Below are 22,071 nucleotides of genomic sequence, written 5' to 3' on the forward strand. Positions count from 1 at the left end.
AACTGTTGTTTTGGCCAGCAGGCAAACTTGTGTAAAAGCATTTCAGGAAAAACCAGTGATTCAAAACGACTTTAAAATTGCATGTTATTAAAAAGGAATTTCGGATATGTTCACCAGTAAAATAAATGCTGATGATATGAACTCTTACTCACAATAGAATACGAAGCAAGCATAAACAAGATTAAAAGTAAAACCTTTATTTACTGAAAATTACAACCTACAGATAGCAATTATTGACTAGGTTTTTTGGTTCCAATTTGTAGCGCCCAAAACAACAAGGGAGCGTTGCTTGTTAGCAAAATTCTAAAAAAAAAACACAACTCCTTAACTAACAATCAATGTTCTTCATCACATAACATCCCAAGTTTTGTCGATCTTCAAACACTCTTCCACTCTAATTTATCACAAAAGTTGATTTTTAGTTATTTTCTCACTGGGACTCGCGTTGAAGTCACTACTCCACGATGAACGTCTTGGTGGACCCGGTGTACGGGTAGACGCCACCCAGGATGTACCGGTAGTAGCCAAAGTGCCGAATGCGGTACGTGCCCAGCTTGGTATCAGGGCCGATCTCCCACAGGAACTCGGTGTCGCTGAAGCCCAGAATCGTCGATTGGCGCTCCCACTTGAATCTTGAAAAAAGACAGAAAATGATTATTGTTTTTTTATTTGAGGAATTTATTTGCATTTTTAATTTTAATTTTTGATTAAAAAAATACTTTTGAAAAGTAGTATATGTAGTAGAATACTCACTTGGTCTCCCAGTTCGCGTCAGTCGCCACCACCGTCCAGTTTCCATCGACCTGCTTCTGCTCCACGGTAAAGAACGTCTTATCGTGCATCAAATTGTTCCGGGGATTCCCCGTGACGAACGTCGTCGAAACGGTATCGCCCCGCTCGTACGTGTTCAGCGGTTGAATTTTCACGCTGCCAAATTCCCTCCCGATGGGGTGCCCATCGAAGATCACTCCGGTCATCAGCGAGATCTGCTTGTCGTCCTGGTAGGGCGGAGTCGGTCCGGCGTCCAGCGTCTCATTCAGCACCATCGATCGAACCATGCGCTTGTACTGCTGCAGGTAGATCGTCAGCGTGTGCGGTCCGTACAGCGTCGAGGCGCCCTCGTACCGCTGAACTTCGTACTCTTCCGGCGTGGTGATGTAGCTGGTGTACATGTTGGACAGGCCGGCAACCACGACCTGCAGGGTCTTGCCTCCGGCGGCCACCGAAGCCGCGGACACTTCGTTGCGCATCCTGCGTCCAGACATCGTCGTGAACTCCCCAGGCACGGCGGCGATCGCAAAATCACCGATCAGCAAGATCTGCGTCGGGACGATCTTGGGCTGCCAATCGTACGGGAATTTTGCCCTGCCGGTGGCGAGTAGAATCGGCTTCGGCGCCTGGCACTCCTTATCGTCCACGGTAGGTTCGGCGATAAAGTCCCGCACGGCGTTCCAGAGCGCATTGTCCGTGATGGTGCCCTGCTGGAAGTCGAACGCACCCGGACCGTCGGTTGTCCCGGCGGCAAAGCTGTAGCCCATGGCGGGAAGGCAGCCGCGGACCTGCTCGAGCGTGCGCGTCTTCGGGTTGTAGTACATGGCCTCGGCCTTGGTCATGTCGACGAACTGGTGGACAAAGTTGACCGGGCCGGTTACTTGACGACCACCCGATTTGGTTAGCAGTTGCTGAAAGAAGAAATGAACCATGGATTAGAATTAAAAGTTAAGCAACTCATCACAACTCACCGAAGCCGCACTGTACAACCGCGTCGCGATGATCTTCGTACTCTCGAACATGTCCTCCCCAGGTCCAGAGGCAAAGCAAGCGCCCGCCCCAGCCGGACACGACGACGTCAGCAGGTCGCACGGCAGTCCCGTCTTCTCGCACTTGGGTCCCATAATGTTCGGCGAAACGTCGCCCAAATTGCTCGAGGCAAACGCCCCCACAAACTCCCCCTTACCCACGAGCGAACCCTTGTTACGCTCCTGTTCCAACATAACAGACGCAAGACCGACGTTGTCACTCGACACGTACCGGTTGGTGTTGTTCATCGAGGTCGGATGCACCGCGAACCAGTTGATCGCCCCGAAAACAACCCCATTCTTGTTGACCATCCGCAGCTGCACAAGCCTCTTGTCCACGTTGTCCCGGTACTGGGCCCGTTCCTCCTCCGGGTTGTTCTCGTACGCGCTCGGACTCCGGTTGATGTTCGCCTCCAACACGTCAATCTCCGCCACGTACACCTTCGCCTCGATCATGCTGTTGTGCGCCCGGATGATACTCTGCGCAATGCCGCGCACCAACGCGTTGAACGTCTCCGACACGAACCCCAGCGAGGTCATGTCGTACAGCAGGTACATCAGAAAGCCGCCGGGAGTGCTGTGCGTGTGCGATCCACTGATCGCGACGTTCTCCGCCCGGTACAGGTCGCCGTACTTTTTCTGCAGCACCGCCAGCACGTCCCGCTTGACGGCGTGGCCCATCATGCCGGCGTCGACACTTACGAAAACCGCTCGGCGACCGGGCGTTTCCTCGAAGATGAAGGCCCGCGCGTACTGCCGCAGGTGGATGCCGACGCCGCGCTGGGAGAGCTGGGCGTAGCCCATCTGGAAGAAGGGGGAGAAGGGTTATATTTCTAAAAAACCTTTTTTTGTTTTAAAATTTTTAATGAAAATCTTTTATTGTAAAACCCCTTAAAATGTCAGGTTTATTGGTCAATACCGGCGCCATCCTGAGAGGCTTGCAGATCAATGCAAGCAAGAATATTATAGTTCTATGACTAATATTTTCATGGCTTCCGAGTTGCAATGCTATGGGAAGGTCTTTTTGGTGAACACAAAAACACGCGCACACTAAACTAAACTAATAATCAGCATTATTAATAACGTAAAAATACACAACAATTTTCCCGACGTCGTGCCATCCGATCAACGGAGATAAAGGAAGGACACTCAATAGCAAGGCGATCAAACAAACACAAATCGCTATTTTTGTACCTCTTGAATTGGATAAAACTATATGTCTAATAGGGTGGCTCGATAAGCAGAACAGTCATTTTCTGGCCACAGTCAGGCCTCAAAACAACATCCTAAAATGTGGGGATCTCAGAAGACCCGGCTTTCCGCAAAGCTTTTTAATTTGCATGGAAAACCAACTTTTTGTTATTTTGTTTTGTGGTTTTGCCTTCCTCACCTTACTGAGGAAAGGCTATAAAATCACTCGAAAAATGAACTTCTTAATTCAACCTCGTAGACCCACTTTGACGTATACCTGTCGACTCAGAATCAAATTCTGATCAAATGTCTGTGCGCGTGTCTGGATGTGAGTCCGTGCACCGAAAAATATGCACTCGATTATCTCTGGACTGGCTGAACCGATTTGGACCGTGTTGGCCTCATTCGATTCGTCTTGGGGTCCCATAAGACCCTAGTTAATATTATAAAGACTAGAAAAGTACTTCAAATGTTATGCTAAAAAAAACGATTCTAACAAAAGTCCGGAAGATTGTAAAAAGGTTGGTTTTTGTAAGAAAACTCGCCATGCTATACATTTTTACATATTTAATATAGCGATTCATATGCCCAGTTGTTTCAATTATACTGTATTTGGATTCGATAATTCGAATCCAGTTCCATTCCGTGTAACAAGATAGTACACAAGCGACGATGTAATATATGAATTAGAGGAAGGCACCAACCACCTAAAGGTGGATTAAGTATCATTTTTATTTTAAAATTAATTGAGAAACAAAATTTGTAAGTGAATATTCGAAAATCTGCATCTTAATTTGGGATTTTCTGATCGATTTGGTTTCTCCAACAAAGTTGTAAGACTGTTCAAAAAAAAGTTCGCCACCCTTCAAAATCGGCCCGTAAAATTGGGGAACAAAAAACATTTTTTTTAAATTTTCCAAATTTTAATGAAATTAGAAGTCTAACCAATTTAAAACAATTTGAAATACTTTTTCCTGTGATGATAGTCATATTTTATATGTTTGGGCAAGTTTAAAAATATTTTGAATTTTTGTGATTGTGCATGGCATAAAAAATTTCGTTCTTTGTCAATACTTAGATAAATATTTAAAAAAAAATGCGATACAATTTGATTGATGTGAAATGCATTTTAAAACACTTTTCCCAATCAAATGTTAAAACATGGCGGGTAATTTTAATTTGGTTCACTTTTAACTTTGGTTAGAGTCGAGAGACATTAACTTTTAAAAATATATGTAACGGCCATACACGAAAACATCTTTTTTTTCTTTAGTTCAATTTTTCAAACAAACAGTTTTAATTACAAAAATAAAATTGTTTTCAGTTCCGAAATTATTCTGTATCCAGAGTTTTTGTTGGTGAAAATCTGGTACCGTAGATATTACTTTTTGAAAAATTATTTTTTTTAGGTAACAGTGTTTGATATTTTAATTGAGAAATTTTCCACAAAACCTGAAATGGATTTTATTTGTATTTTTTTTGCGAAAGTTTGTTGAAGGCATTTTGCATCACGTTCACAAAAGACTCCAAGAATAAGAAAACACAAATTCTGGCTCTTTTAAATTATTAGGCTTGATTTTGAAATTGAAAAATAATATCACAGTGATGGATATTTTGCCTTCCTCACTGAGGTAAGGCTATAATCCTGCTCTAAAAATGAACTTTTGAAAAACAGGTCAAAGACCTATATTCATGTATACCTATCGACTCAGAATCGAAAACTGAACAAATGTCTGTGTGTGTGTGTGTATGTGTGTGCGTATTCCCCTTGGTACTCAAAATTCTTGCCAAGTTTTCTCGGCACTGGCTGATCCGATTTGAGTCAAACAAGTTGCATTCGATCCGGTTTGGTGCCCCATACTGCACTATTGAATTGTTTGAAGATCCGATAAGTAGTTCAAAAGTTACGTATAAAAAAGTGTCAGAGTTGCGAATCGGGTGCTGGAATTTTGATGCCGGATCTCACTTATCTATATGAAAACTATGTCCGGATTCATCATCCGACCCATCGTTGGTTAGGTAATCGAAAGACCTTTCCAATGAGTCCAAAACATTGAAGATCTGGCAACCCTGTCTCGAGATATGACCACTTAAGTGATATTTATGTACATTTTTGAAGCCGGATCTCACTTAAATGTATGTAAACTATGTCCGGATCCATCATCCGACCCATCGTTGGTTAGGTAATCGAAAGACCTTTCCAATGAGTCCAAAACATTGAAGATCTGGCAACCCTGTCTCGAGATATGACCACTTAAGTGATATTTATGTACATTTTTGAAGCCGGATCTCACTTAAATGTATGTAAACTATGTCCGGATCCATCATCCGACCCATCGTTGGTTAGGTAATCATAAGACGTTTCAAATGAGTACAAAACATTGAAGATCTGGCAACCCTGTCTCAAGTTATGTCCACTTAAGTGATAATTATGATCTTTTTGAAGCCGGATCTCACTTAAATGTATGTAAACTATGTCCGGATCCATCATCCGACCCATCGTTGGTTAGGTTATCGAAAGACCTTTCCAATGAGTCCAAAACATTGAAGATCTGGTAACCCTGTCTCGATATATGACCACTTAAGTGATATTTATGTACATTTTTGAAGCCGGATCTCACTTAAATGTATGTAAACTATGTCCGGATCCATCATCCAACCCATCGTTGATTAAGTAATCGAAAGACCTTTCCAATGAGTCCAAAACATTGAAGATCTGGCAACCCTGTCTCGAGATATGACCACTTAAGTGATATTTATGTACATTTTTGATGCCGGATCTCACTTAAATGTATATAAACTATGTCCGGATCCATCATCCGACCCATCGTTGGTTAGATAATCAAAAGACCTTCCAACGAGTCCAAAACATTGAAGATCTGGCAACCCTGTCTCGAGATATGACCACTTAAGTGATATTTATGTACATTTTTGAAGCCGGATCTCACTTAAATATATGTAAACTATGCCCGGATCCATATCCAACCCATCGTTGGTTAGGTAATCGAAAGACCTTTCCAATGAGTCCAAAACATTGTAGATCTGGCAACCCTGTTTCGAAATATGACTACTTAAGTGATATTTATGTACTTTTTTTTAATGCCTATGCTAATAGTATAGTATGCTATGTCCGGATCCATCATCCGACTCATCGTTGGTTAGGTAATGAGTTTTTCCCATTTGTCCAAAACATTGAAGATCTGGCAACGCTCAGTTTCAAGTTTTGACCGCTTAAGTGACATTTGTGTATTTTTTTTATTGAGAAATAGATGGAATTTGTGTCCAAACCCATCATATCACCAAATGTTGGTAAAAAGTGAGGAAGGCACCAACCACATAGGTGGATTAAGTTAGTTTTTTTAAATATGGGTTATTCTCTACCAACTCACACGAAATCGGGAAAAGTTGCCCCAACCCCTCTTCGATTTGCGTGAAACTTTGTCCTAACCCGGGCAGACGGTAATAATAAAATTCATGCCATTTCAATAACAAATACTGTCAAAATAACAGAAAATATTATGGAATCTTCCTGAATAATCAATTTTTGCATAAGGGTTTAATAACAGTTTATGCTATCATAACAATTTTTTTATTGGTCTGATATTGGTTGAAAGCCAAAACAACTTTGGAATAACATTTTTTGTTATGGAAGAATAACTCCGACTGTTATTAGAATGATCGGATTAGTTGTTAAAATAACAAAGATGTGTTCGAAGAATAACTAAAAGTTATATAAGTCTGTTATTACAATAACAATCCAATAACAAAAAAATTATAACGACCAATAACAAATCATGTTATAAATAACATAAAATGTTATTGGCCTAGTATTTTGAAATATCAAAAAAGGTTATTCCCAAGTTATTTCCGTCTGCTCGGGAAGGGGTTACTTTTTTCTCTGATCACCAATCCGATGTCCGTATTTGGATATCTCGTGACGAAAGGGCGGTACGAACCCTTTGCTTTTTGAGCATACGTTTTTCAATAATTTGCAGCCTGAATCCTGAGATGGATATTTGGTGTCCAAGGGACTTTTATGTAAAATTGGACGCCCGTTTAGAGGCGTAATCAAAAGGAGCTTGCTAGTAACCATCACGAGTTATCGTGATTTTACGAAAATAATGTTTTGAATAACTTGGTTGTGTCGATCATCGCCGTTCATCGTCACCCGCGACAGACACGAACGACGAAACAACCCGGGCAGACGGTAATAACAAAATTCATGCCATTTCAATAACAAATACTGTTAAAATAACAGAAAGTGTTATGGAATCTTCATGAAAAATCTATTTTTGCATTAGGGTTTAATAACAGTTTATGTTATCACACCAAAATTTGTTGTTGATCTGATATTGGTTGAATGCCAAAACAACTTTGGAATAACATTTTTTGTTATGGAAGGATACCTCCAACTGTTATTGGGATGATCGGATTAGTTGTTAAAATAACAAAAAATAATAACAAAGATTTGTTCGAAAAATAACTGAAAGTGTTATTAGTCTGTTATTACAATAACAACCCAATAACAAAAAATCATAACGGCGAATAACAAATGTTGTTATAAATAACGTAAAATGTTATTGGCCTAGTATTTTCAAATATCAAAAAATGTTATTCCCAGGTTATTTCCGTCTGCTCGGGAAAGAGGAACGCAAATGTAACTTTTTCAACACTTTTTTTTGTAGAATCACGATAACTCTTGTTGGTTGCAATGAAACACCTTATGTTTGTATATCAAAATTTGTGTAATTGTCTGCCCTACATCTTTGTGTAACATTGTTACACTCTAAAAAATAACCCTGCAAAGTGAGAAAAAACACGAAATTTAAAAATGAAAAATTTTGTTCTAAATGAAAAATGACCCTTCTGGGTTAATGTAGATTTGAAAAGAACATTAAATTTCCCTCAGAATGACATGATCCAAAAAATTTAACAGTTAGGTAACGAAAAATACCAAAGTTTTTTAAAAATTGTTTAGTGTTTTTTCGATGAAAAATAAGTTTTTTTTCGGAATTTGGAGAACGCCATCAAATCTGGCGTCCAATTTTACATAAAAATCCCTTTGACACCAAATTTCTATCTCACCACCTTTTCAGGCTGCAAATTATTGAAAAACATGAATTTTTTCGCATGTTCAAAAATTTAAGGGGACGTACCGCCCCTCCGTCACAAGATATCGAAAAACAGACCTCGGATTCGTGATCAAGGACATAAGTTACCCCTTAGGACAAAGTTTTACGCAAATCGAAGAGGGGTCAGGGCAACTGCTGTGTGAGTTGGAGGAGAATGACCCATTTGGATTAATCTTTTGGAAGGGCTACCGTAAGAAGACATCCCAGTGAGAATTTTGGGTCGAGCCTAAACATATTTTTTTAATCAACACTATTGTTTCCAAAATCCGAAAAAATTTTGTCGATTTTGGAAACATTGCAAGCAAACTGACATTTTTTTTTTCAAAATTTCAAAATCAATGCTAACATTTCAAAAGAGCCAAAATTTGCATCTACATGTTTCGAGAGCCTTGTAAATATCGAAATCAAACAAAGCAATTCCAATGGGCCAATTTGGATTTGTAAACAAGTAGTCTTTTCTACTCATGTCAGTGGATGTTCACATTTGACATGAGTAGGATAGACTGCTTGTTTACGAATCCACATTTGCCAATTTGAATTGTTTTGTTTGGTTTCAATATTTAAAAATTCGACAATATAGAGTTACAGGATTTCTATCCGTGTATGTTCTTCCATACAAGCCTTCAAAAATAAGTAAAAATGCAAATTTTGTCTCTTTTTAGTTGTTATAATGATTTAATATAATGTTAATATTGATAATTAGACCAATTTTTGCCGAACTATCGTCAGTTGGAAAATTGAAGATAAAGAAAAAACACTTTAATAAAATTATTTTTCTCAATTTCAATTACAGTCCAGACCCGATTTTCCGAAGTCCTCGGAAAATTTCACTTTGGGTAAAGTTTTGTTTTATTGTGATTCAATTCACAATAAAACAAAACTTTCGCTGTCTTGTTTTTTTGTCGTTAAGCTCAACTATGACCTCAAACGTTGTTCTAAAGCCACATATGAAAAAATAATACCTATAATACGTTTTACTACAAACATTTGAAATCACAGTTTCCCCTTTACTAGTGAGCACAAATCTAACGCGACGCAAATCTGCTTTGATGAATTTGCTATTGAATACTCTTACGTCTGCTTTCTTTCTCACTTTAATCGGCTGGTATGTGATTGGTTCCGAAAAATCGATTGCGCTATGTCGCTCCAAGCTGATTCAAAATTGCTTGCAATCTTTTGTGTTTAATCATTAATTCGTTTGCTTAAAATCAATATTACTAAAAAAAACTTGCAAAAAATTCGTTTTCTCAACATCAAAGACAAATTTAACAGTAACTTCCACCATGCAACATTCAAATTTACGACAAACTATTGTAGTACAGGTCAAACGAGCATCACACTGAAATTCGCTCCTCTCTGAGCATATTCGCGTGTGACTGTCGCTGGCGAGCGGAGATCACTGTCAGCTTGCGAATCGTGGTAGCTCACGACTGATTTTGCGGTTTTTAATCGCTATCGAATGGCAGATTTCTGATTTTCAACCGAAAATGTTATATTGTTTGTAGGAAAAACAGTTCTTCAACAGATAAAGTCAATACTCACAAAGGTAATCTCGACCGAGGGTCCGGTGCAGTCGGCCCGTCCCACCCCGACCCGGTACGCGCTGGCCATGGCCGTGCTGCTGGACGTCATCGCCACCAGGCTAATCAGTAGTACGTACGCGCAGCATGTCCTAACCAGGTGGTGAATACTTATCATATTTCCAGCCTTACAGTGGATGATCGTTTTTTGACGGCGTTCTGACAGGTTGACGGCTCCCAAAGTGGTCGGGTTCTTGATCCGTTCTAGGCCGTGGTTCCGATCACATTGGCATCCTTTGGCTTCCGGAAAGTTTTTTTCTTTGTTTTTGCGGCTACGGTGAAGTTCTGGGTTGGCGTGGGAGAAGAATATAAAAATTGACTGATTAGCATAGACGACTATTGCGGGGGTAATAAAATTGAAAAACACGGCGTATCGGAGCATCAATTACAGAGTCATGTTTTGCGAGCAAATGAAGCGCAGGGAAATGTCAACAGCAACAGACTCAGAACATCATCAGACAGATGGATCAGACGGAGACTGTGACTGGGGCGTGTTTGCGATAGTGATTCGTGACTGGCGTTTGAATAACAGGAAGCCCGCCGTGTTAGATTGATTATATTGACAAAAGGAATCATAGAACACACACACTTGGCACCGAACCATACAAAGTAAACGGTAAATCGCGTGAATATAAATAGCCAAAAAAATTTACTGAATCATGAAAAGAAGAAGTCAAACTGCAATTTTGTAGAAATTTTCTTATTCTGAAATTTTCTGTTCTTTTCAATGGTAGTAGTTTATGCAGCAAGTTGCAAAATGGAGATTTTTTCAGCACGAGTCGTACATTTAGCCAACGAGGCCCTAGTGAGTTGGCATAATACGACGAGTGCTGTAAAAATCGAGTTTTGCAACGAAAGGGAATTGAAAAGAACCACAAAGATATAAAAAAATAGCTTTTGGTTTGGCTGAATGCGTTATATAGATCAGGTAATCCTTATCACTGAAGATCAGTAGAACCGGAACAGCCTCAACTGATTTAATTAAACATCCCAACCCTTAGCAGATCGTCGTTTCGAACGATCCGGAAGAGAATGTTCAAAGGTGAACCACTTTGGTGGCCTATTAACAAGATTCGTGCTACCAGCAATCAAGACCCACTCCAGTCACGTATTTCGCAAAAGTCGCACAATTTAACCACAGTTGAGGAGTCGCAGTTTCCAGTCGTTGACCCGTGCAACTCGCTGATGCTAACAGATTTTCACGGTCATCAACTGAACGACTGAGCGGCAGTCACAGGTTCAATCGCAGGTTCAGCGAGATCTGGTTGAATTGATATGAAAGGTTTGGGTTAAACTTAAGGAAGTGTTCATGTTTCTGATTTATCAGAGGTGTTTTTCGAAAGTATATCTTGTTCTATATTTTTGTTTGTTTCTAGAATTAAATGCTAGCAGAGTTGAGTAACTTTTGTAATTTTACCTCAATTTATGTAAGAAAGTAGAATTACACAAAAAATATGTAAATTTACACACCCTTACTTTACTTTACTTTTACTGCTCGTACAACCTCCGGGTCATGAGCTGTCTCCAGATGCGCTGCCACTGGACTCGGTCCTGGGCTGCTACTCTCCAATTCCGCTGCGGAACTCCCACACTTTCCAGATCTTCCTCCACCTGGTTCAACCACCTTGCACGTTGCGCCCCCCTCCGCCGCGTTCCAACCGGCTCCGAATTGAACACCAACTTCACCGGATTGATAGTCTGGTTCGGTTGGCGCGCATCCAGCGCGTCCGGCATTCTCGCGACGTGTCCGGCCCACCGAATTCGGCCAGCCTTGGCGACCTTCCGAATACTTGGCTTGCCGTAGAGTTGCGCCAGCTCGTGGTTCATCCTTCTCCTCCATACAGTGTTCTCACGCACGCCGCCAAAGATCGTCCTAAGCACTCGTCGCTCGAAAACTTCAAGCGCTTGCAGGTCCTCCTCGAGCATCGTCCACGTCTCGTGCCCGTAGAGGACGACGGGTCTTATCAGCGTTTCGTACATGGTACACTTTGTACGCCGGGAAAGGTGACCAGACCGTAAGGTCTTGTGGAGTCCGTAGTAGGCACGACTACCGGTGATGATGCGCCTCCGAATTTCTCTGCTGCAGTTGTTGTCCGACGTAACCAACGATCCGAGGTACACAAACTCCTCCACAACCTCGAACTCGTCGCCGTCGATCGTCACGCTCGGTCCTATGCGAGTCCTAAGGGACTCGGTTCCTCCTGCCAGCAGATACTTCGTCTTCGCAACATTCACTTTCAATCCAACCTTATCCGCTTCCCGCTTCAATTCAGTGTACCGCCTGGCCACATCCTCGAACGTTCTGCCGACAATGTCCATGTCGTCGGCATAGCAGATGAACTGGTTGGACCGGTTGATGATCGTGCCCCGCATGTTGAAGCCCGCCCGCCTCATAACACCTTCAAGCCCAATGTTGAAACAGAGGCCGGAGATACCGTCGCCTTGTCGCAGTCCCATGCGCGATTCGATCGGGTCGGACATCGCTCCCGAAATCTTCACGCAGCACCGTGCCCCGTCCATCGTCGATTTCACCAGTCTGATCAGCTTCCCGGGAAAGCCGTTCTCGTACATGATCTTCCATAGCTCTTCGCGATCGACCGAGTCGTACGCGGCTTTGAAATCGATGAACAGGTGGTGCGTCGGGATCTGGTACTCGCGACATTTTTGGAGGATTTGGCGCAGCAAAAAGATTTGGTCCGTCGTCGATTTCCCCTCCACAAAACCGGCTTGGTACGTCCCTACGAAATCCTTTGCTCGCTCCGACAGACGACAGAAGATGATCTGAGACAGCACTTTGTAGGCCGCGTTAAGAATAGTGATGGCTCGATAGTTCTCACATTCCAACTTGTCCCCCTTCTTGTAGATCGGGCATATTACTCCCTCTTTCCACTCCTCCGGTAGCTGTTCTGTGTCCCAGACCTTGACTATCAGCCGGTGTAGACAGGCCGCCAGCTTGTCCGGGCCCATCTTGATGAGTTCAGCACCGATACCATCCTTACCCGCTGCTTTGTTGTTCTTCAGCTTCTTGATGGCATCCTTAACCTCCCTCATCGTGGGTGCTGGCTCGTCCTCGCCGTCCACCATACCGCTGACGTCGTTTCCCCCGTCGCCTTGGTACTCCGCCTCTGGGCCGTTCAGGTGCTCGTCGAAGTGCTGCTTCCACCTTTCGATCACCTCACGCTCGTCCGTCAAGATGCCTCCGTCCTTATCCCGGCACATTTCGGCTCGCGGCATGAAGCCAGTCCGGGATTGGCTAAGTTTCTTGTAGAACTTACGCGTTTCGTTGGAGCGATACAGCTGTTCCATGTCCTGGCACTCCAACTCTTCCAGGCGGCGCTTCTTGTCCCGAAAGAGATGGGTTTGCTGTCTTCGCAACTGTTTATACGACTCCTTGTTCCCACGGGTGTTGTGCAGCAGCCACTTGTCCCGCGCTGCTTTCTTCTCGTCCCAAATCGCCTGACATTCCTCGTCGAACCAGCCGTTCCGTCGAACTCGGTCCACGTACCCGATGGCGCTCGATGCCGCTGCGTTGATGGCTGCTTCCATATGGCTCCAGCAGGCCTCCAGAGGGGCTTCGGCGAGCTCACCCTCGTCAGGCAACGCAGCTTCGAGTTCCCGCGCGTACTGGGTAGCGACCTCAGGATCCTTGAGCCGCTCCAGATTATACCGCTGCGGGCGACGGTACCGGATCTTGTTGACCTCGGATAGGCGTTGGCGCAGCTTTGCCACCACCAGGTAGTGGTCCGAGTCGATGTCCGCGCCACGGTAGGTTCTGACGTCGATTATGTCCGAGAAGTGCCGACCATCGATGAGAACATGGTCGATTTGCGTCTCCGTGTCATTAGGTGATCTCCAGGTGTACTTGTATAGGGGGGTGTGCTGGAAGAAAGTACTACGAATGGCCATGTTTCGGGAGGTAGCGAAATCGATGAGTCGTAGGCCGTTCTCGTTCGTCTGCTGGTGGGCGCTGAACCTCCCAATAACCGGTCTAAACTCCTCCTCCTGGCCAACTTGAGCGTTCAAATCACCGATGACAATCTTGGCATCGTGTTTTGGACACTTCCTGTACTCGCGGTCAAGAAGCTCGTAGAAAGCGTCCTTGTCATCGGCGTCGCTTCCCATGTGCGGGCTGTGCACGTTGATAATGCTCAGATTGAAGAATCGGCCCTTGATTCTCAACCGGCACATTCTGTCGTTGACTGGCCACCACCCAATCACGCGCTTCGCCATTTCGCCCAGCACGATAAAAGCTGTCCCCAGCTCGTGTGTATCGCCGCCGCTCCAGTACATAGTATAACCCCCGTACTCACGGTGGTCCTTCCCCTTCCAGCACACCTCCTGCAGCGCCACGACTTCGAGACCGCGGACCCGCAATTCGTTGGAAAGAATGCGGTCGCTCCCATCGAAATTGAGAGACCTGCAGTTCCACGTCCCGAGTTTCCAATCCCTGGATCCCCGAAAATCGGGTCGGCGATTGGATCGGCTCGCATCTGGAGCTCTCTGCACTTGGTTTTTACGGCGGGTGCGTGTAGCCATCACCAACCCCCTGTCTCGCCGGAGGACCGTCGTACCAGGACTGTTTAGAGTCCCACCCTGGCACTGGGACTGTTAGTCAGCCGCCCCTAACCTGGGGAACAGACGCTGTTCCGAGCCGCCCCTAACCTGGGGAACAGACGCTCGAGGGGGGGGGGGGGGGTCCTAACTCTATCTGCTGTAAGCCGCCCCTGTTCATTCTAATTTATTTAATGCATAAAAAGACCATTTAATGTGATTGAATCTTCAGCTATAACCTAGATTTGAGCTGATCAAAGCATGCCTCCGACCAGCTTTTCACGCCAAATTACGGGCGTGCAAAATCCAATCTGTGCCACACCTTCTAATGTCCATGCATAATTTAATTCACATGCTCACGACTATTTCACGCACATTGTAAATTGGCATCTATTACTTAATCGACAACGGGTTAGCCTATCAAAACGATTCAAATTGTTTTTGTGTATTTTTGATCATGATGATGATGATGAGCAATCAATTCCATTATCTGAAGTTTGAGTGTAAACAGTGACAATCAACTGTCAAATTCGTGTAAATGAGCACTGGTGAGTTTTTAATTATTCAAATTGACCGTTAAATTGTTGATTGCTGAAATCGATATACGTCTGTTTGTCTGTGGTATTAGTCATTATTTTTTTGGCATTTATTTTACTTTCAAATCCAACTATTCGACGAATTAAGAACACCTGCGGTTCCGAACTTTTCAGCAGCCCTTCACCGCTTCGCGCACCGGTTTGGCAACCTGCTCCAGCGAGTTGTGGTGGTCAAGGTCTGCCACATTCACCGTTAGGTCTGGTCCGTCTATCGACCGTGACCTTGACCAAACTCCCGACTATTTTGTTTGGCAGCGGCGATAAAAGAAATGACTGTGGACCATTTCCTTAACGTTTTTTTGTGAGTTTTGCGGTGATGGTGACTTTCACCTTAATCGAATTGTTTTTTTGTGCAGTGAACATGACGTTGCATTTTTGCCGTGTGTCACTTAACAATAATTGAGACTTCCTTTTTGAGGGAAGTGTGCAGTTTGAGTCTGAGCGATTGTACCGGAAGCGGTTGAATTACTGCGAAATAGTTTGCGGTTGTTTTACGGTTTAGTTCCCATTGATACTGGACCGAAGAAGATTCAATGAGATAACCTTACCGAAGATATCGTAAAATAATTGGTTTATGGGAGTTTTTATGAAGTTCAAATTTAATGTTATTCAGTAGAGGTGGGCAAAACCGCTCTTTTTTAAAAGCAGCTCATTTTCGCTCGCTCATTAAAATGAGCGGCTCTTTTTCAAAATTTTGATGAAATTCTATTTTTAAAAATGGTGTGATTTTTTAGGATTTTATATTGGATTATTATAAATTATTTGAAAAAAAAAAAAAAGCTTAAAACGTGTAGATTCGCCAGAAAACCATATGTCTTGGCGGTCTGTATCACAAAATTTCTGACCTAAGCATTCGAATAATCGAATGGGGAGAACACTCAAACTTAAATCTATGAATTTGGAGATAAAATACTAATAATTCTTCAAAATTGCGTTGATATCTACTCAATTCATAAAAGTGCTGATATTTTATTTTGAGAAATTATTCTGCGACCTCTTTTTTACGTTTTATTTTGACCGATGAAGTCTGAAAATCCAAAAGTATTATCAACAAAAAAAAAAATCAGTTTGGTTTTGGCAGAAATTTCATGCTTAGCATTTTGTCATCCTCAAATTTGTGTTATGGTATTACTGTTAAATGTGTTTTTATGATCAGTTGCGAAAACAAATATTTTGTTTAGAAAATCATTTATTTTTAGAGTAATGTGAATGAAAACTAGGAATAGATTGTTGAAAGTTTCAATAGATCTCCCAACAAAATTTGTCGAATCACTGTTCACAATTTCGGGAAATATTCACTCTTTAATCCGTCTATTTTTATCCTAAAGTACTTGAAAATGTAAATCGTGGGACAATTTTGACAAATTTGGGATTATTTTATAAGAATTTAAAATATTTGAAATTTCATTTTCATTTCTCAAAAAAAAATTTAAGTAAAATTTGATGTAAATTAAATACAAGTTCAAAAATCTTTCAAGTTCAAATTTATTTCAAATGACTGGAGATTAAAAAAGAACCGCGGTTCTATAAAATTTTGGTAGCTGTCCATACAAAAAATGTATAAAAATATTCCCTTGGGAAGGGATTTTCTTACCGATTTGCTGTCTTTAGAAAAAAGATGTAGGTGGTGAGTCAGACAATTCAGAATTAAATATCTTTTTTCTAGAAACAAATTACTCCTTTTTAAATATCATATTTTACAAAAAAAATCTGAAACCCGTATTAAAAAAATGGTCCATAAAAATACACTAAAGGAAATTTTTACGCCACAGAAAAGTTTATATAGTATAATATATTTTCAAAAATATTAAAAAAATATTTTTTTCTCCAAATTCAAGTAGACATTTTTTATACTTTGAAATAATCTACAATACCGTGTTCTTATACATAACGCCAAAAAATATTTTTTTTTTGCCATTTTAGAATGTTGGGCTTGAGTTTTTAATATTAAAATATTTTTATCCGAAGAATTCTGTAATTGTCCGATTACAAAGTCTAAAAACGAAAGCTGTTAAAAAAATCTCAGCTTAAAAGGTAATTCAAAAAAGGTTTCGTTTAGTGTTGAGCTATTATGTTGTTGTCTCTCAAATTACTCAAAAATTATTAAAAAATATGTTGCCTACCTGAAAGTACACGAAAAAAAAGTGTTCCGGAAATCATGCAAATCGTACCATGAAAACGTGAATATCGCGATTTCATGATCATGACTTTCCATTACCGATTTCACCCGTAAACGTGAATAATGTTCATGATTTCATGAAATGGATGCATGCAGTCGTGAAAAATATTCATGATGTTATGAATAAAGATTCATGATTACAATCAAATTAATATCCCGAGCAGACGGAAATAACTTGGGAATAACATTTTTTGATAATTGAAAATACCAGGCCAATCACATTTAATGTTATTTATAACAAGATTTGTTATTCGTCGTTATGTTTTTTTGTTATTGGATTGTTATTATAATAACTGAATAATAACATTTTGAGTTATTCTTCGAACAAATCTTTGTTATTATTTTTTGTTATTTTAACAACTATCCGATTATCCCAATAACAGTTGGAGTTATTCTTCCATAAAAAAAATGATATTCCAACGTTGTTTTGGTTTTCAACTAATATCAGACCAATAACAAATTTTGTTATGATAACATAAACTGTTATTAAACTCTTATGCAAAAATGGATTTTTCAAGAAGATTCCATAACACTTTCTGTTATTTTAACAGTATTTGTTATTGAAATGGCATACATTTTGTTATTACCGTCTGCCCGGGATACGTCGTGAATAAAAATTCATGATTTCATGCATAAAATTCATGAAATTATGAATGAATTCTGAAATATTTTTTATGATTAATTTTAGAAAACGTACATAAAATTCATGAAATCACGAAAGTTATCATGAAATCATGAATACAATTATTCACGAATTCTTAAATCAACATTCATGATTTCTCGCACATTTTTTGTGTAACCTTCAAACGGTGGTACATTTTATAGGAGAAAAGGTCAAGTGTTTTTTATTTTTAATTATATTTTTCTTTAAATAAATATTTTTTTGATTTTCCTAAAGTACATTTTCAAACATTAGAATAGTAAACTTTCGATATCTGGTTTTGATTTGACACGATAAAAACATAACAAAATAATAAAAATCTATAAAGACAACCATAAAACAAGAAAGTCCGGTTTTTCGTAAAACAAAAGATACGTTAGACTTAGGGGAAGAAAAAAGAGAGAATGTGTAATGTAATTTTCACAAACAAAGTAGAATGCTGCTCAAGCACAGGCATGACTTTTTTCTTGCGCTCAAACGCCCTTTTTTGATACCTGTAGCGCGAGTTTGTTTTCTTGTTTCTTTTTTTCCTGTTTTTGATACAAAAAGAAGTATTTGCGTGTTTTTGCAGGTTTCCGGGTCACAAAGACAGTGTCAGTTCGTCACTTTTTAGTTTGACTTTGATCAACCAACGGGGTACAAACAAAAAAAGTGTCAAACGAAAAAGTGACCAAGCACCGGGGGTTGAGTGTACACTTAAGAATCCATAACTTGAGACAGTGTTGCCAAATCTTCAATATTTCAAGCAAGAACTCAAATTATTCTCTCTAATAACAAGTCACTTTTCAAACTGTCATTCCTATCGAAAAAAAAAAAACGAAAACAAACCCAAAACCAACACAGTTCCAAATTCCGGTCCCGACCTTGACGGAAAGCGCAAACGCGCGCGCGCACGTTGTCGCGCGTACAAAACAGTCTCGAAAATCATTAAAAGTCAACGTGCAGTCCCGTCCCGTCCATGCTGAATGCACGCTTCTTCGCCGTCATCAGTTCAATGATTTCGAGCTGCTTTAAAATCAACGCTTCTTCGGGACGGCACGGTGAAAAATAACTTAATTTGAGGTTATGGTTGAGATTGATCTGCTTGGATGCTTGAGAAATGTCAAGAAATAATCTCGTGAAAGTAATTGTACCTACTTTTGCATGCAATTTAACAATCGATTTTTCTCAGTGCAGCGCGATGTTTCAGCTTTTCATTACCACTGGCGAACGCGTGTGCTGAACTCTTTCGGACTCCACGGTTCGTGCATGGCCAACTAGATGATGCAAAGTGGTCACTTATCACCAAACCACCAAGCCGAACAACAACAAACTGCTGGACACTGCTCGCGGTCAACGCTTGCTGCGACGACTCGTCAGCCAGCCTGTATCGTACACCGTGACGACGAATCAATCGGCTACTTGTATGACCTACTCTAATGCTGCACTGCAGTTCACCGCGTCACATTGCTGGGTAGAATTACCATGTTGTTTTGCGTGAGTGTGTTCAGCTTGCGACACCCTCCCCCACACTCGGCCGATTTTGACACTTGCACTGTAATTTGGCGTTGTCAGCGTTCCCAGGATTGTGCAACGGTCTGGTTTCCTAGGAAACCCTGCACCAAGCTATCACACGCCCTCTAGATCGCACTACCTCCTTTCACGATCGTATCTCCACGGGCTTGTTATGCAATAGCGCCGTTTCGCACTCGTTTTGCGCGCACTTTTACTTCTCGACTGCAATCGGCAATACCTTGCGCACGCGACGTTGTTCAGCGAAACGAGTCTTCTCCGGTATCCAGGTCATCATCCCGTGTCCTGGCTGGGCGCCATGATTTCAGAACAATACTCTAGACACAATCAATCAATCTTTTAAATCAATTATTCGGATAGCGGATGCAAAATACAGTCACAGTTGCGCGCACGAGGAGTTCTGGACGAGGCTTTCGGCGCGAGTTTGGAATCGATACTGAGTCGTACAGCTACGCTGTAGGTTGACGCTCGGCGACATGGCTCAGCTGAGCTGAGCGGGGAGAGTAACGACGAACTCTTCGATTGCCGAAAAACGTATGGGAGAAGATTGAACATTTTGGAACACGTGAAGTGGGTAAGTGGTGCCAAAGATAGTTGGAGTCGATTTTGGTAACGACTATCTACTGTGAGGTGGAGGCAGTTTGGATGATTTGGTCGAAACATTTTGACCACTGTTACCCTACCTCTGAGCCCTTGTGATGTGTGTAATGATGGGATCCTTATAACTTCTCGGATATAGGATCATCATTAACCCTCTACAACCCAACCCCGCCTTTAGACGGGCTTCGATTTGAAAAATCGCCAAAAATCCATTTTTCAACCAATTTTTGATCTTTAAAATGCATTGTAAAGAAGAACTCTTAAAATTTCAGAAAATTTATGGGTTGGAAGTTTTACTTGTTTTATGTGACTTTGCCAATGTTTTTAAAAATGTCATTTTTTTAGGGGTCAACTTTGGCTGTGTTTTTTACTAACATGTCCTATGTTTTAAGTAAAAAGAAGTATGCAGTAATTTTTCTAGTGTCCTAGGCTATGCTTCTACGCATTTTTTTACAATTTAAATGATAATGGTGCCATTCTATAGCAGAAAATGTGAAAAACAAGCAAAAAATTGGAAAAGTGACTGTAAAAACATGAAAAAATTAGATAGGCAAAATGTAATGATAGGAGGTGGAAGAATAGGCCAAATACTACCAAAAACAAACATAAACTAAACAAGATAAATGCAAATTAAAATACTAAAAATAAAACAAGAAAAACATAAAACAAGAGAAGTAAAGTTTTTCGTAGAACAAAAGTTGCTCAAAATGACCTCCTGAACACGGGAAAAATAAAAATCTTCGAAAAAAAAATTTTGGCAGTAGAGGGTTAAATTTGGAACAACTTTCCAATAGACACTGTACTGCCCAGACACGAATAAACGAAGTTCTCTGTTAATGTGGTCATGTCTGCAACATATTCAATCTAACCTCTTTTAAAATTTATGTCTCCAGACAACCTTTTGTGTGAGAAGAGCGAAATTTTCTAAATCTTTAAATTAAAACAATTAGGACATCGTCTCTTGTGTGCTATCTTGTTACACGTCCTGTCTTTTTACAAAATCGCACATTAGCGATAACATTTAGCCAAAACAGCATCAATCGCCCTTAAAAATGTAAAAAAAATAATTTAGCGTCATTACTCATTTCTTTTGACAGGGTTGTCAGAACTTCAATCTTTTGGGAATTCATTAATCGATTACAGTAATTAGCAAAATACTATAATAAAACTTTTCAAGTTCTCATAAATTTTACAATTAACCAAGATTTTGAAAATTGCTTAAAAAACGTTACTTAATCCACCAGAAGGTGGTTGCTGCCTTCCTCCTGAAAGCTTTAGCTAACGCTTACTTAGTAAAGACACTATACATCTGAGTGCTGCCATCTATGATACATTTTTATTATTCATTTGAAAGCACTGCAGTGTTTGTGTGCGTGAACGGCGTGCACTGAGCGGAAAGTTCCGACAGCTATCCGCCGGAGCTTTCAAATTATGTAAATAATGACCCCCCAACCAAAACAGTTTTTCTAACATAACTTTTGAAGTACTACACCAAACCGGATGAAATTAAAAAAAGACTTAAAGGACCTGAAGGCGAATCTAAAAACATAGATCCGGACAAAATCGGTCGGGCCAGTTCCGAGAAAAGTGAGTGAGAAAAAAAATTCTACGTCCATCCACACGCACAGACATTTGCTCAGAATTTGATTCTGAGCCGATATGTATACGTAAAGGTATATCTAGAAGGCTTATTTAAAAAGTTCAATTTTTGAGTGATTTTATAGCCTTGCCTCAGTGAGGTGAGGAAGGCAAAAACAAAAGTTCTTTTTTTAATAATGCTAATTATTTTGTTTTTTTCTAACTGGGTATCAAATGAACGGGAACTTTTCTTACATTACTTTAATAATACTGTAGTTTTTTTTTAGAAAATACTCAACTTTTCCAAAATAAGTATTTTCAAAAAGTACTAAATTTTAAGTTTTTTCACATGTAATTCATAAGTACATAAGTGATCGGGACTTTATCACAACTTTTGAAAGTAATAAAAAAAAATCTGGAAAACACTATTTTTTTAAACAAGATTACGGCCCCTTAAAATTTGTTGTACTTTTTTGAAAAAAAAACGCAGTCGTGTGAAAATTTTGAGTATGAAAAATTTGCAATCATATGATACCCATAGGCTTAGTGATTTTTCACGCTCGAAAATTGCAAATTTCACGGGGCCCTAATTTCAAAACACCAAATTTCACGGAAAGTGAAAAATGTTAAAATAACCCTGAAAATCTTATGTAAACATAACAGAAACTGCTTTTTTGCTATAGATTATATAT

At 40.6% G+C, this 22,071-nt stretch overlaps 1 protein-coding gene across 1 annotated transcript in view; it reads right to left on the bottom strand.

Annotated features, from left to right (window-relative positions):
- Positions 1–181: 181 nt before the first annotated feature.
- Positions 182–22,071, bottom strand: part of LOC120414158 (neutral ceramidase) — a 36,120-nt gene continuing 14,230 nt past the window's right edge. Inside the window, exons 2-5 of the mRNA XM_039575199.2 lie at positions 9,665–9,987; positions 1,743–2,603; positions 754–1,682; positions 182–632 (exon numbers count right to left, since the gene is read on the bottom strand). Of these exons, the coding sequence (XP_039431133.1) occupies positions 455–632; positions 754–1,682; positions 1,743–2,603; positions 9,665–9,820 (2,124 nt within the window). The 5' untranslated portion in view covers positions 9,821–9,987 and the 3' untranslated portion in view covers positions 182–454. The remainder of the gene's footprint in view (positions 633–753; positions 1,683–1,742; positions 2,604–9,664; positions 9,988–22,071) is intronic.

This window comes from Culex pipiens, chromosome 1 (genome assembly GCF_016801865.2).
Source record: "Culex pipiens pallens isolate TS chromosome 1, TS_CPP_V2, whole genome shotgun sequence".
NCBI lineage: Eukaryota > Metazoa > Arthropoda > Insecta > Diptera > Culicidae > Culex > Culex pipiens.